The sequence below is a fragment of the Carassius gibelio genome, chromosome B6 (assembly GCF_023724105.1).
Source record: "Carassius gibelio isolate Cgi1373 ecotype wild population from Czech Republic chromosome B6, carGib1.2-hapl.c, whole genome shotgun sequence".
Taxonomy (NCBI): domain Eukaryota; kingdom Metazoa; phylum Chordata; class Actinopteri; order Cypriniformes; family Cyprinidae; genus Carassius; species Carassius gibelio.
Genome location: NC_068401.1, coordinates 15,006,900 through 15,022,528, shown reverse-complemented (window position 1 = coordinate 15,022,528; position 15,629 = coordinate 15,006,900). Strand labels below are relative to the sequence as shown.

At 37.6% G+C, this 15,629-nt stretch overlaps 1 protein-coding gene across 4 annotated transcripts in view; it reads left to right on the top strand.

Annotated features, from left to right (window-relative positions):
- LOC127960227 (ras-related protein Rab-6B) overlaps positions 1 to 15,629 on the top strand; it is a 93,221-nt gene that overhangs the window by 54,430 nt on the left and 23,162 nt on the right. For 2 of the 4 annotated variants that reach the window (XM_052559844.1, XM_052559843.1), the window contains exons 2-4: positions 5,223 to 5,276; positions 5,658 to 5,763; positions 6,768 to 6,879. In XM_052559844.1, the coding sequence (XP_052415804.1) occupies positions 5,223 to 5,276; positions 5,658 to 5,763; positions 6,768 to 6,879 (272 nt within the window). Of the gene's footprint in view, positions 1 to 5,222; positions 5,277 to 5,636; positions 5,764 to 6,767; positions 6,880 to 15,629 lie in introns of all 4 variants that reach the window. The other 2 variants (XM_052559842.1, XM_052559841.1) reach the window with 1 other exon arrangement.

Sequence of the window (15,629 nt, the reverse complement as noted above, 5' to 3'; positions counted from 1 at the left end):
ACTTGAATAAAATCTTTTTTTTTTTTTTTATTCTTTGAGAATAAAAAGTATTCTCACAGCTTCATAAAATAACCAAGTCATAAGAGTCGGTCTTTAGTAAATCAGACTATACAGATCACACTATCATTTGAGAACAACTTTATAGAAATAGATTTCCAGCCTTTGAATAGCTGTGCAGGAATTCCTACAGTAAACAAACTCAATTGGCAAATGCTCATAAATTCAGACATCTTTCCTAGTAAGTAAAGTACTAGTAACATAACACATAAATTTAAACTTAAATATACTGAGATTTACAATAAGATGCAGGCAAGATTTATTCAGTAGCATCTGTTTTTGCTTTATTGAAGATGTCTTCAATAAATAGATAAACAAGCCCAGATGCTTCTTCTTACCTGACATTCTATGACTTGCAGCACTGAAAAACCATCTTAAACATCTTGTCTTTGTCTTGCCAGGAAGATGATTAATGGTTAGTGCACATTTTATTTCCGCCTCTTCTCTAAGTAGCCTTGAGAATCCTGTCACATGTTAAAGTAAGTGAATGTAGTTTTATAATGTAAACACGTTAATGTCTTCCTGATATTGACCAGATGCCCCAACATTAGCCCACCGATCTCATAATGTGTATCTCAGATTGTTCATCAGGTCTACTGAGTGACGTCATCCCTTCAGGTCCTGCATTGAGCTGTTACATTCCAGTCAATATGCCTTAATGAAACGCTGTAGACCATTGCATGTCATTTGTCTCCAGGGTACAGAGCTATCGATGCCAAAAAGGCATCTTCCCAAGGTCTAAAACTACAGATTAATACCAACTCAGTAATAGTCCCAGATTTGATTCTGTAGAATTTGACGAATGTTCATCTACAGGTCAGCTTTCCGTTCTTCGTAATGTGATTTGAAGGCTCTGACTGTACAATCACAGTCAGGCAGGGACTTTGTATGCAGCTAAGCTCCCAGCATGCCTTGAGTCTGCTCACCTGGGGCAAGTGCATTCTTAAATGTATGCTTTGATTAAAGGCAAATAGAAAGATAAACAGATAAACAGGATTTGGCCTGACGTTCACTCAAGGTGGTGCTTTGTGAAGCAGATTAGTGTGGCTAATTTCTCTTCTGGTGGAGTTTTAATTGGCGTTCGATTCCAATCAAACTCCTGCCACCCTCCCTAGGGGTCCTGGCAACTGGTGTACTTTGTCTAAAGGACATGTGTGCCATCTCCTGTGCGATATCGGCTGTGATGGATGCTTTTTTTATGTTTTAGATTTGTATGTTCATTATAGTCTATATTCATGCTAATATTCTCAATTGGCATAATCCAGGTCACTGACTGTACGACAGTATTGTCTGAGCAGTGTATTGGAGGCCTAAATAAAGACTTATAATTAGCTGCTTCCTCATTTGATACCTCAAGCAACAACCTTTGTTTGTGTGCCTGTCACAGTTTTATTTGACAATTACACTTTATTTACAGGAATTTTAGTAGCTACAGGAATTCGATTTCCCTTTTCTTATCTGAACACCTTTTCCTCTGAGGCTTTTGCTGGAAACCACACTCTGTGTTTTAAAGCTGATGTGTGTGAAGCTTAATAATTAAAATGTTTATGAATAATTCATTCCGGATCTCTTTGTGCGAGCACTCCTCTAGCTGTGCAAGTTTCTATATTTAACACCGGCGTCACTTTTTCTCTCTCTCTTTCTCGCCTCCTTTGCTTGAAGAGCTCAACACCTTTGGGTTTTCATCTTGACACTGTTTAACACGGGAGGTTTCTTTTTTATTTTTGTCACAGAAATCCCTTTTCTTATGTATGTTTTGAAGCCTGCACTAAGCCATGGACCAGAATTTTTGTTTCTCCAGAATTTTTACATAAATGAAGATATTTAAATAAACGTTAGAGTCCAAATAATATGGGACCCCACTTTTATTGTATTTAAAAAAAAAACAATTTATATTAAGGTTTTATTGTTAAAGTGTAATTATACTTTTAAGAACTGAGTAAACTGAGTTAACTTCATGTACTTACTATATGGTTCCGGTTACTAAGGTTTATGGTTACTTGTGTGTAATTATGCATAAATAAGTGTTATTATTATAGTAAGTACATGTTACATGTAATAAGGACACATTAAAACAAAGTGTTACCAAGCTGTTTTTCAGAATAAATAAATTTGTACATTTGTAAGTCTTTTTTGACCGATTTCTTTCAATAACTAGTTCATATGAGTCACTGGTTAATGAATCAAAGTCTAATGAAAAGCTTCATTTTATTTTGCATTACCCAGCTCTTTTCATCTCTCCTTACATTCAATTTTGACTGAAAGCAATTTGAGTAAAATATCATTTCTTTTCACTGTAAGCTAAAAAAAACATTACATGTCTCAAGAGTAATATAAAAAATATTGTCTGAAACATTAGATTAAAATGTGATACATTAAATTGAAGGTTATTTTTAATTCACTATGATTTATTACCTCTTTCATGTTCCAAAAGTAGAGCAAAAGAAAGAAAGAAAGAAAGAAAGAAAGAAAGAAAGAAAGAAAGAAAGAAAGAAAGAAAGAAAGAGAAAAGGGGGTTGGGGAGGGAGGAGCGGGTTTGGAAAAGCTAGGTCAACCCACAATGAAACTTAAAACCAAAGAAAAAACCAGAGTGGCAGGGTGAAAGAGGTCACTGCTCCTGTTTTGAAGACAGCACAGTGGGCTGGCATTGCTACAGAAACGGATGCGTGATCAAGATGCTGATGACAAGTGCATTGCAAGTCAAACTGGAGTCTCACATGTCATAAGTTGTAAATTTCCAAACACATGATTTTGTGTTTTATGCAACTGTCAATATGAAACATGCCATAGTCCAGATACTAGACTAAACAGGATTTAACGTGGCATTTATATATTATTGCTCTTTTGTTGGTTTGATTGCTTCTATTGTCCTCATTCACTTTGTATAAAAGCGTCTGTAAAATGATTGAATGTAGAATGATGAGCCTTAGTCAACCAGCAACTTGTGCTTAACTGATCATGGATAAAAACGTGACTCCATTTTGAAAAAACAACCATTTTTAATGGTGATTTGACATTTATTACATCTAAATCACAAACAAAATAAAACATACAATTTCAGCTACTCTATTATGAGTTTTTTTTTATTTATTATTTAATAAAAACAAATAGACGGTATGCATTTAAAAATGGTATTGTGGTGCAAAACGTCTGCTTGCTGCAAGCAAATTAAAATATGCATATTTTATTTGTTGATTTCATACTATCCATAATATTGGTCAAACTGCCTTGAGGGGCTTGTTGCATTGTGAGGGTATGAATGACCTTATGAAAATCTAAAAATACTACTCATTCAAGCATATCAAGAGTAATAAGTTTCAAAATTCTCAATAGCACAGCAAATGCATTTTATTGTCTATGTAGTACTGACCTGAATAAGATATTTCACATTTTTATTTTATTATAATAAAATAATTTTAACTCTTATTTTGGTAAAATAATTAACATTTTATAGATTCTGAAAGAGGGATTTAAACCTTTGATCTCAACTGTAGCAAATCTGCAAAACTGCTTGATTGTTATATTTTCAACAAAAAAAAAAATCTATATTATCACCCAGTGATATATTAAGGTTGGACTTTCTAAAGGCTCGGCTCTTCAGTGGTGACTAGGTCCTTATCTGCTCTTTTGTGCCATAAAAATGTTATACTTATCACAATCAAACTGAATCACACACAGAAAGGGCAATCCTCTGTACTGCAGACATCCATGATGTTTTCCTCAGATCCCACTGATCTGTGGACCCCTATAGATCCGGCAGCTGCCCACAGGGAGCTACAGCTGAGGAGACCAGGGGCCATCCGGATAAAAGCAGACACAAAACGCCTCTGTAAAATGAATCTGGATTACTTGGCATAATAGTGTACATACAATTATGCAAATGGTATTGCCATTTTTTTTTATTTTTTTTTGCAACTGCCAGAAATTGAACAGAGGATTTTAAAAGCGTGGCCTACTGCATGTTGTATTCAACAGACACACTCAAAGGGCAATTTTCAGCAATCGCTGGTTTTACAAATGTAATCGACACAATCGACTGCACTCTTATTGCAATAAAAGCACCAGTGGAGAATGAATTAGCTTTCTACGACAGAAGGCACTTTCATTATGTCAGTGTCAAGTAATCTCACCAATGCAGATGTGAGGTGGTCTGAGCTAATGCATCATTTTATCTTACAGTAATGTTGGCAACCCATCTCTGGATTTAAATTCTATGTGGTGATTGGTTGAGAATTTCAAATAACACAAATATTCTAGTAGCAGCATTCTGCAAATCAGAGGGTCTGTTGTGGGATTTATTCAGAATTATTTGCCTACTTATGTTTTTCATGTAGGTTTTTTATTCCTACAATATTAAGTTATTAGCAGAATGTTGAATACCAAAAATACCAAAATACTTAATATTTTTATACCTCATCATTTTTCAATATGGCTTGTGTGTACATACACACACACACACAGACACATTTTTGAATGAATAAAAAAAAAATGAGACAAAAATGTTTAATCAACCATTTAACATGCTACGAGATTTAGAATAAGAGATTTAAGCAACAAAAATGACAATCTACAGGTTTAAAGTATAAAAAATATATTAAGATTTAATTTTCATTGAAGTGTCATTAAGTTTTTAAAAATAAACCTAAAGGGATCATTAGATAATGACAAAAGTATAAATAAATGTAAAAATAAGGGAAATACACATTCAGAATTGTTGTTAATATACAACATTGGCCAATTCTGTGTAATATGGACTAAAAGTGAAATACTTTATATTGGCAGATAACAACTATGGTACAGCGAACAGACATAAATTAAACTCGTTATTCACTGAAATTCATTGTCAGAGATTTTCTTTTTTAATACATGCATTGTTTTCTGAATTTATAGTCGGGAGCCACACTCTGTAGTATGTGTATATAATATATCATAAAGAGAGGCAGGTCCCAGAACAGAGTGATCATGTATAGCAGTCATTACCATCATCAAACTGATATGCAGAACGTAACGGCTGTCTGTTTTAATTAGACAGCATCTTCTGATTCCCAGGATGATATCTAGAACGCCTTTAGATTTGCCATGCACAAAAACAGACACATTTCCACTCAATTTCAGCATCTGATTTCATTTTGTTCTTACATAATGTTTTCCTTCTGTCATAACAGGCAACAATTGGAATCGACTTCCTGTCAAAAACCATGTATTTGGAGGACAGAACGGTAGGCAGTCTATCATGTTCTAATGCAGCAGTAAATCAAATGAACTCCTCTGTTTTCTATTCCATGTCAAAAGAGAAGAGTTTTAATGAAACCATATTGAATCTCCAAAGCTATTTTATTATATCAGCTGGATTTCTGACAGTTTTAGTATATGGCTGGAAGCTCATGCATCAAGAAAACAGATCGTATCCTCTAGAGATGTCTGGAGTTTATAACCCACAAATGATTCCATGACCTTCAGCAGAGCAGTTTACTGTGGTTTTATAATGTCATATTGATCCAGCTCTTAGCTCGGCTCTGCACGTGTTTATGTAATTGTGTCTGTATGTGTTTGAGAGGCTGAATAATTTGACTGTTCAGTTGGGGGTCTCTGACTTGCAGGTTCGGTTACAGTTATGGGACACGGCAGGCCAGGAACGTTTCAGGAGCCTCATTCCGAGCTATATAAGAGACTCCACCGTAGCTGTGGTGGTGTATGACATCACAAGTGAGCATAACACACACACTTTAATGATCAAACCTCCTTTAGCTCTGAAATACATTACCAAGAGCCAAAAAAATCAAAGCAGTTTTTTTTTTCGATTTGTCAATTTGAGATGTGATCGGTGATTATTTTCTGTCAGTAAAGTGTGTTACAGGTCTAGCCTTGTTTAACACTATAACCAGATAGAATCAACCCCAAATATGTAAGAAGCAGCTATAGTTTATTTTGATTATATAGTTCATTTTTCAAAAAGGTGACAGTTTTATTGTCCGTAGGCACCACTGTGACTTTTAGAGACAGAGTTGGCAGTGCACACAGCTCTGCTGGTATGAACAGAAAACACAAAGCTTGATTTTAGAGGTAAAGCAGCCAAAGTCAGTTTCACCTTGAAGCAGAAGCAGGTTCACTGATGTCAGGCTGCACATATACAGCTATAAATGCCATAATAAAACCTTATTGAATATTTCAATAATATGACAATAGCACACAGTGGAGCACCATAGCTGCAATATATTCACTGCATTTTGTAAAGATAAGAAATTATAAGCTCAACTACCATAAACATTTAATAAAATTTAAACAAATTTAGATTAAATTAAATGTATGCATTTAGCAGATGCTTTTATCCAAAGCGACTTACAGTGCATTCAGGCTATCAATTTTTACCTATCATATGTTCCCGGGGAATCAAACCCCCGCAATGCTTTACCAATTGAGCTACGGAACACTAATAATAATAAAAAATCTAAATAATAATAATAAAACAATTATATTAATATATTCATATTAATAATATTCAGGTGAACTAAAATACTTGACAATATTCAGCTGGGTACATGTGGACCATCTTCGGTCGGCACACAAATAATTAATACATTAAGCCAATATTAATAATTTATTTTTAACACATACAGCCAATATTAATAGAAGAATCCAAAGTCTAGATTATTTTAGTTGTTGCCCAACAAAGTAATAACCACCTTCTGTCTTTGTTTTTCTTTGTATAGATGTGAATTCATTCCAGCAGACTTCCAAATGGATCGATGATGTGAGAACGGAGAGAGGAAGTGATGTCATCATCATGCTGGTTGGCAATAAAACCGATCTGGCAGATAAGAGGCGAGTTGTCTCACTCTCGGTCTTTCTCACACGCTTTTATTATTAAGCTGCTTAACACGGCTGTTTCACTCATCAGTGTGTGAATCGAAGCTGACAGTCTCATTAAAGGGATTCTCTGAAAAAGGAAAAGGAAGCCTTATTCTCACTTTAGATTTCTGGGGAATGCAGGATGAGGGATAATTTGAGAACAAACCCTATATTTGTGTGAAAGATAAGAGGTAAAGGAAGCAATGCAAAAATAACACATTGTTTAGGGAAGGTTTGCCATGTGAGTCAAACTTTACTACACTAACTAGTATTAACTTACAATTAAATTTTAAAAACAATGTACTTTTCCCTCAACCTGTTACAATATAGTCAGGCAAAATGCTACATTACTGTTAAATATTTGTGCACATGGCTGAGAAAGTTGAGGTAATATTCAATAAATAATTTGATTCTGTCATTGTATATGTACTTAAAGTTTCATTTAATTGCATCTGTTATCATATGAGGAATTTGCATAATAATGCATGTGGTCAAGAGTGGATTTATTTTAAGCTTAAATGTGTCTCTTTGTAATGCATATGTTTCGCAATATATTTTTTGTTCATGGTGTCAGAGAGTAAACATGACACTTACCAGGAAATTCATTTTTGAAAGAAACACTTATTGTTTGTAAGAAGTTACCATGGTGATAAATAGCCCATGCTGAGAATAGAGCTGAACTCTTTGTGTTTTAATATGAGCGTTATGCAGGATTTGTTTCCCTGACGACTGTGAAGGAATGTGGCAGGTGGAGGTGGCTGCAGGAACAGAGTAACAGGCTGATAATGGAGGCAGTTACAGTAGTTCTGTGCTAACACGAAACACCCATCAACTCTAATTATCTCAGTCTGTACATTTAGTTCATTTTTTAAATTGAGTTTAGCATGGTCTGATTGACATGTCATTGCCTCTCAAGAATTAGGTTAATTTGGTTCAAAGGTGGCATTAGTTTTTTTTTTTTATGCAACATCAGTTTAGCGTTTCGTCTTGAGTTCTCTGACGGGCAGCTATTGTCCAGCCCAATCACATTGTCTCTCACTGCTCTCTAACACAGACTGAGACACAGTCTGCACAGCCCGTTTCTGAGTTACCAAACAAGACACTTTCTAACAGTTTTTGCATTTTAAAGGGAAAGTTACCCTAGAAACTAAAAAATCTTTATCAGTGATTTGTGCCCGTATTTGTTTTGGTTTTTAAACCTTAAGACTTATTCTTTCTATAGACTTTGAAATTCTGGTAACACTTTAGTATAGGGACCAATTCTCACTGTTATCAAGTTGCTTATTAGCATACCTATTATATAGCATATTGGCTGTTTATTAGCACTTATAAAGCACATATTCTGCTTGATCATATTCTACATCCCTAATCCTACCCAAAAACTAAACTTTACAACTACCTTACTTACTATTAATAAGCATCAAATTAGGAGTTTGAGGCAAAAGTCATAGTTAATGGTTTGTTAATATCAAGAATTGTACCTTAAAATAATGTGTCACCAAAATGTTTAATATAAAGAAATGATAAGGCATAAAACAAATAGTATTTAAGATTCTGCACGATTTCTTCATCACTAATCAAATGTAGGCAAATGTGACATGATCATATGATCTTTTTTGTAAAAGATCAGATTTTCCTTCCACTGAAACAGAATAGAATAGAATAGAATAGAATAGAATATATAAAGATAAAATAATATAAAAAAGTATCTGTAAGTTAAAAAAAAAAAACTAAATTTAGCACAGTAAATATTTTTACATTGTTGTTACCAATAATTTTAAATGTTTTCATTTTGAACTTTCTATTAATTAAATAACTTTTCACCTGTGACCATATAAATAGTTAATTGAGCACAAAATCAACATGTTAGAATGACTTCTGAAGGATCACGTGACACTGAGCACTAGAGTAGTGATTGATGAAAGGACAATTTTATCAAAAAATATAGTTTTTATTATTTCATAGATTTGCATTGTGTAAAAAATTTTAGAATGCCCAGGAATAAATGTGTAAAATATATTAAAATGGAAGAAAATTATTTTAAACGGTGATCCTATTTCCCAATGTTTCTGTTTTTTATACATTTTGTGCATAAGAGATTTAAAAAACATTAACGTTTTTCACCCATTTCTAAACATTTCCAAGTCTTCTGAATACAAAACTAGGTTAATGATAAAGATCTAAAATGATCTAATGATCTAAAGCTGTGAGTTTAGACAGTCTCGTGATTTTAGACAACACTCCTTCTGTTGTAACATAGTTGAATATTGCCTGTTGATTCAAATGAGAGTAGATTTAGGCTGTTTGACAACAGAAGATAAGACTGGCTTTAGAGCAGGAGATGATACTGAATTAGTTGTTGTGAAGACAGACACTGTGGGATTTGTACAACGATGGCACGATGCCCTGGAGAGGATTAAAGTGTTTGTGCCCAGCAGAAAGTACCATGTAGTTTTTGTGCAAGAGGAAGTGAAAGGTTAAGCAGCTCCTGGCATTTTGGACAGTAGTTCTGTTAAATATGAACCTAATGACATTAGACATACTGTACTACTACTGGTGACAATGTTCTGTAAGCTTCACATGCACCTTATCCTGCCAACTGCTCCTATTGTGACTAGATCTGCAATCGTGATTGGACAACTGAGACAGCAGTTACATGATTGGAGGAGGATCCTCTGCCACAGTGTAGTCAGTGAGTATCTCCGTGCACAGGAAAGATATTAAAAACCTTGGGTCAGACTGTTGCCATGGCACCCAGTAATAAGTCAGGAGTGAGCAACCTGTCAGAACATTTGCTGCGGTATGTGTGTATAAATAATTGTTTTTTTATATATATATACATACAATATATGCACACATAAAAACAATTATCACATACTGTATTTAGTATATGTATATAATTAATTAATTCTGGAAATTAGTTTTATTTTTGACAATAAATGAAATGCTATGACAAAATATGAATAGTTTAGACTGCACAATCTCTAGGTCACTAATCAAATATAAGGAAGTTAGTGTTGACCATGTTAACTGCAAAAAGTAAGATTTGCTTATTTGCAATTAATATGTAAATTGTAATATAATTGAATGTAATAAACTAAAGCATATATTACTTGAATTATCTTTTTATCAAATTAGGCAAAACTGATTTTTTGACAGAATTGAGGATAGGTATATACAGTGTATGTACACATACAGTGAGTGTATATACATACACTCACTGACCACTTTATTAGGTACACCTGTTCAATTGCTTGCTAACAAAAATTTCTAATCAGCTAATCACATGGCAGCAACTCAATGTATTTAAGCATCTATACGTGGTGAAGAAGACTTGCTGAAGTTCAAACCGAGCATCAGAATGGGGGAGAAAGGGGATTTAAGTGACTTTGAACATGGAATGGTTGTTGGTTGTTGCAAGACGGGCTGATCTGAGTATTTCAAAAACTGCTGATCTACTGGGATTTTCACACACAACCATCTCTAGGGTTTACAGAGAATGGTCAAAAAAAAAGAAAATTTCCAGTAAGCGGCAGTTGTGTGGACGAAAATGCCGTTGATGTCAGAGGTCAGAGGAGAATAGACAGACTGGTTAGAGATGATAGAAAGGTGACAGTAACTCAAAAAACCAGTTGTTATAACAAAGGTATGCAGAAAGCACAACACATCGAACCCTGAAGCAGATGGGCTACAGCAGCAGAAGACCACACTGGGTACCTCTACTGTCAGCTAAGAACAGGAAACAGGAAGCTACAATTCACGTAGGGCTCACCACAGTTGGACAATAGAAGTTTGGAAAAACGTTGCCCAGTCTGATGAGTCTCAATTTCTGCTGTGACATTCAGATGTCAGGGTCAGAATTTGGCATAAAAAAACATGAAAGCATGGATCCATCCTGCCTTGTCTAAATGGTTCAGGCTGCTGGTGGTGGTGTAATGTTGTGGGGGATATTTTCTTGGCAAACTTTGGGCCCCTTAGTACCAATTGAGCATTGTTTAAATGGCCTACCTGAGTATTGTTGCTGACCTTGTCCATCCCTTTTATGACTACAGTGTACCCATCTTCTGATGGCCACTTCCAGCAGAATAATGCACCATGTTGCAAAGCTCAAATCATCTCAGACTGGTTTCTTGAACATGACAATGAGTTCACTTTACTCAAATGGCCTCCACAGTCACCAGATCTCTATCCAATAGAGCAGCTTTGGGATGTGGTGGAACGGGAGATTCACATCATGGATGTGCAGCTGTCAAGTCTGCAGTAACTGCGTGATGCTATCATGTCAATATGAACCAAAATCTCTGAGGAATGTTTCAAACACCTTGATTAATCTATGCCACAATGAGTTAAGGCAGTTCTGAAGGCAAAAGGGGGTCCAACCCGATACTAGAAATAATAAAGTGGCCAGTGAGTGAATATATATATATATATATATATATATGTGTGTGTGTGTGTGTGTGTGTGTGTGTGTGTGTGTAAGAGATAATGTACATCCAGCCGGTTGTTATCTCAGAATAAACCCAGAAAGGGTGATTAGGCTTGTATCAGCCTGAAGGGGTTTATTCTGAGATAACAACGGGCTGGATGTACATTATCCCGCTTATTACAGGGTTAAAAATATTTATTTTTACCGTATATGTTGAAATCAATGCTGAAGCCTTCCATTGTAAGACAAGTTAGTTAAGTGTTTTCAGTCACATGATGGCACCAGACATTCAATGATAGCAGAGTGACTCATTGAGCATATAAGTAGTAACAGTCAAGATAACTCGTAGTACCTGGATGAGCGGTTTGTTATTCAATTTGGCCATTGTTATCTGGGAATAACATACTGCTGGATGGCGTGAGTGACCAATCAGAATCAAGTATTGCACAGAGCCGTTTAACTACTTCAGGCACTGGCCGGACTGGTCTTATGGTGACGGTGAGGAATTCCCTTCTGAGGAACCAACCTCCGAGGGTTCCTCCTTCTGCCGGCACTTTGCAGCCAGTGGAGCTGCCGAGAGAACAGGCTGGACCCTCCTGTGGGTTACCACTTGTTTCTTTCAGTCCTCCCCCTGATGACTGAGGGTGAGCCAGACCTTTCTGGAGAGGATGATACAGCAGCGGTGCTGGATTCAGATCCGGAAATGATGGCTGTTCTTTCCCGAACATGTCGGGCTTGAGTGGAAACCTCCACCACGTACCGTACCCTAAATGCTTTATGATTGGTTTCTTGGGGTGGCTCACTCTGGTTCTCAGGGCCCCACTCTTCTTGCCATTCTTCCCGGAGGTGCATGATAAGCTCACTGTGTGCGTCATTTGCGATGCAATTGTGTTGAAATATCGCTGTCACCTGCCGGGGCAAGCTGTTATTCCCCTCCCGGGCCTTTAAGTACTTGTCGGCCCTGACCAGCAGTGCTTATGCGGCCTGTGAAGAAGCTGCCTCTGCCGTACATGCAATGGTGTTGTTACAGGTTCATTAGGCCAAGGCACTGAAGGACCTGCATATGAGGGTGGTCACAACCTAAAAGTTCTCAAAGAATTCCGTACCACTACTGACCTCGCACTATGAGTGACGAAGTTAACGGTGCAATCTCTGGGCTGTGCAATATCCAGTATGGTGGTCCAGTAGCGCCATCTCAGGCTGTGTCTGGCTGACATGAGGGAAATTGACGAGACTCGATTTTTAAATGTCCCCATGTCTCAGACCAGCATCTTTGGTGACGCAGTAGAGAACATTGCCCAGTAGTTCTCTGCCGCACAGAGGCTATCAAACAAATCCTGCCCCGGCATTCAGTTGCTGCCCCCACCCGGCAAATGAGCTGGCAGGAGCTGCGCTCCCGGGAGAATGGAGACTCCATTCCCAGATGCTCCAGCTGATTTGACCGAGACCGGGGGAACACTCACCAAGGACGCATTGGCATATAGCTGTCCACAGGGCCTTTTGCAAATATGTGTTTCCCCCAGTGAGCCTCAGGGAGGACGTGGAGCAGGTCCTGCTCGTGGTGCCTTCCTGGCCCACTCGGACTAGGTTCCCGGAACTGATGCTCCTCTTGACATCCCCTCCTTGGCAGATTCCTCCGAGGGACTCGGCACTCGCTTCCAGACCTTCATGTCTGGTCCCTGGATAGGATGCAGATGTTCTAGGTGACTAGCTTTGATTTGTCCCACCCAGGCATTGAGATGCTACTTGACAGGACGCAAAGCTTCAGGACCTCAGACCAGCTCTTTGTCTGTCAAAGAGGCCAGGAGAAGGGGAATGCCATCTCTAAGCAGAGAATGGCCCACTGGATTGTGGATGCCATCACCCTGGCTTATCGGGCACAGGGTGTGCCCTGCCAGTTTAGGTTGCGAGGTCACTCTACTAGAAGTGTTGCATCCTCCTGGGTGCTGGCTCATGGTGCCTCGCTGACAGATATTTGTAGAGCTGCGGAATGGGCAAAACCCCCAACATGTTCACTAAATTTCTATAGCCTTCGTGTGGAGCTGGTATCCTCATGTGTTCTCACCTCAAACGAACAGAACCACTGAGAGGCCCCAGCTTCAGGTCGGCTTGCTAGAACTGCTCCAGAGAGTCCATATCGTAGACCCTGTCAAGTTCCTCTGTCCCCTCGGCAGCCAGACATGGCTGCCAGACCCTCACTTGATGAATCTGTAATAACCAGTGTAGGGCTGAGTTCCATATGTAGAGACCTAAGTGGATCCCATATGTGTAAAATCCACAGAATCGCCTAAGAGCCTAAGAGCTTTTGTTCCCCCGGCAGACTTCCAATTCCAAGAAGGTTACAATCACCTCTAATCTTCCATATACGCCTAATGGTTGTTCATATGTGTAAGTGCTTCCAAAACCTCTTTCGGGAAGGATAGGGCTTCCGCAATCTTCCTGCCCCAGGTGGTACAGGTATGTTTTCCGAGTGAGTAGTGCCATAGCAGCAGTAGCTGGTCTTCTTGTGGTAAGCCCTGGCCTACGCCAAAAAGAAGGAGTGCAGGAGGCTTCCACAGGACACTGGAAGGGGCAGTATCTGTGTCCCTTTTGTAGGGATCCCAAATAGTCAGTTATCTAATGTGACGTTGAGAGTGACTGAATGAAAGGGAACTTCTTTGTTATGTATTGTAGCCCTCATTCCCTGAAAGAGGGAATGAAGACGTCACGTCCTGTCGCTTCAGCTTCTTTACCACCACTGAGTGGTCAGTTGACCGGCTTGGCTCCTCAGCGAATATCTGAATATACACTGCACATGCTGTCTACTTATACTCACGCTGTGATCAGTTTACACTGTGGATTGGTCCCTCTAAGTGAGATTCCAATTCGTCGTCATCTAACCTAACGTTTCCATTCCCTCCTTTAGGGAACGAGGGTTACAATGTGTAACTCAGACGCTTCCTATTTTAATATATTTTAAAATATAATTTATTTATGTGATGCAGCATTTCATTTTTAATCAGCAATTACTCTAGTCTCCAGAGTCACATGATCCTTCAAAAATCATTCTAATATGCTGATTTATTATCAGTGTTGAAAATTGAGTTGTTTATATTTTTTGGTATATTTTTTGGCTCTTTTATGAACATGAAATTTTGAAGTAGAAAGTCTGAAAGAGTGTTATCTTTAAAAAAATAATCCAATAATCTTTGTTTTATTTACTTCAATTTGATTTTTACAGTGCATACTACATAGCTATATTTAAAAACAATAGAAGTGTGTGTGTGTGTGTGTGTGTGTGTGTAACAAATGTTAGAGACAATTTTTACAACAAAACTTCTTATATTTAAGGTTGTAATATTATTGTAATAACAGATTTAAAGTCAGTCTGGGTGTAATGCATGAATTTCTGTCCAGAGGATGTTTGCTTTCTCAAAGAAACAGATGGTACTGTTCTCTTCCAGACACCCTACTTGATGTCAGCTGAGATTACCTACCCTTGAGCCAATACCAAACGAAAAGAAACATGTTCAGCCCAACCTAGTACTGTATATCAATTTAGAGTGTCAAACAAAATCTATTTACTATACACTTGAAAAAAATGTTGTTGCATGGGTTTTGACAGCCTGCAGGACATTAATCAACAATTTCAAGGTCAAGATAACTGTATGTACAAACGGCTGTGCTGAATGCTTTTTCGCCATTTTGTAGAGTTTGTAATAAAAAGGAATGAGTGAGTGAAGAATTGAGGACTCCTGAATGTAATAACAACAACTTTTTGAACAACTCAGTGACACATGCATGCTAAACCTTTGTGTGCTGTACTGTTTCTGTATAGCACCGGTTAAAACATTTATTATTTAGATTCAGAGAAGGCAGGAAATTAAGGCTGACACGACATTCTGCTCCATCAGCATTTATAACTTGTGCTACACGTCCTCTTATCCCATCTTTCTTTTTGTGGCATGAATATCAAAATATTTAGCTTGTGGCTACTGAGGGACTTCAAAAGCACTGTCATCAGCCAGAGACAGACTTCAGGGTCAGGTTTGGAGTCCTTGCATTGGTTTTCTGAAGTCACTTACTTTATTTAGATGTAAAAAAAAAAAAGTCTCTTATATTTTAGCAGTTTTTCTCCTGTCACTCTTTGCCTTCCCTGAGGGTTTTGATTGTAAAATCAAAAACATATCTGCACTGTTTGGAGGGACTTTGATCATGAAACAAAAGCACATCAAACCACATCTGATGTTCATATCCATCAAGTTCTTTAATTGCCACAGTAGCTTTGAAGGAAGAACACTACCTCCATAGTTCTGCC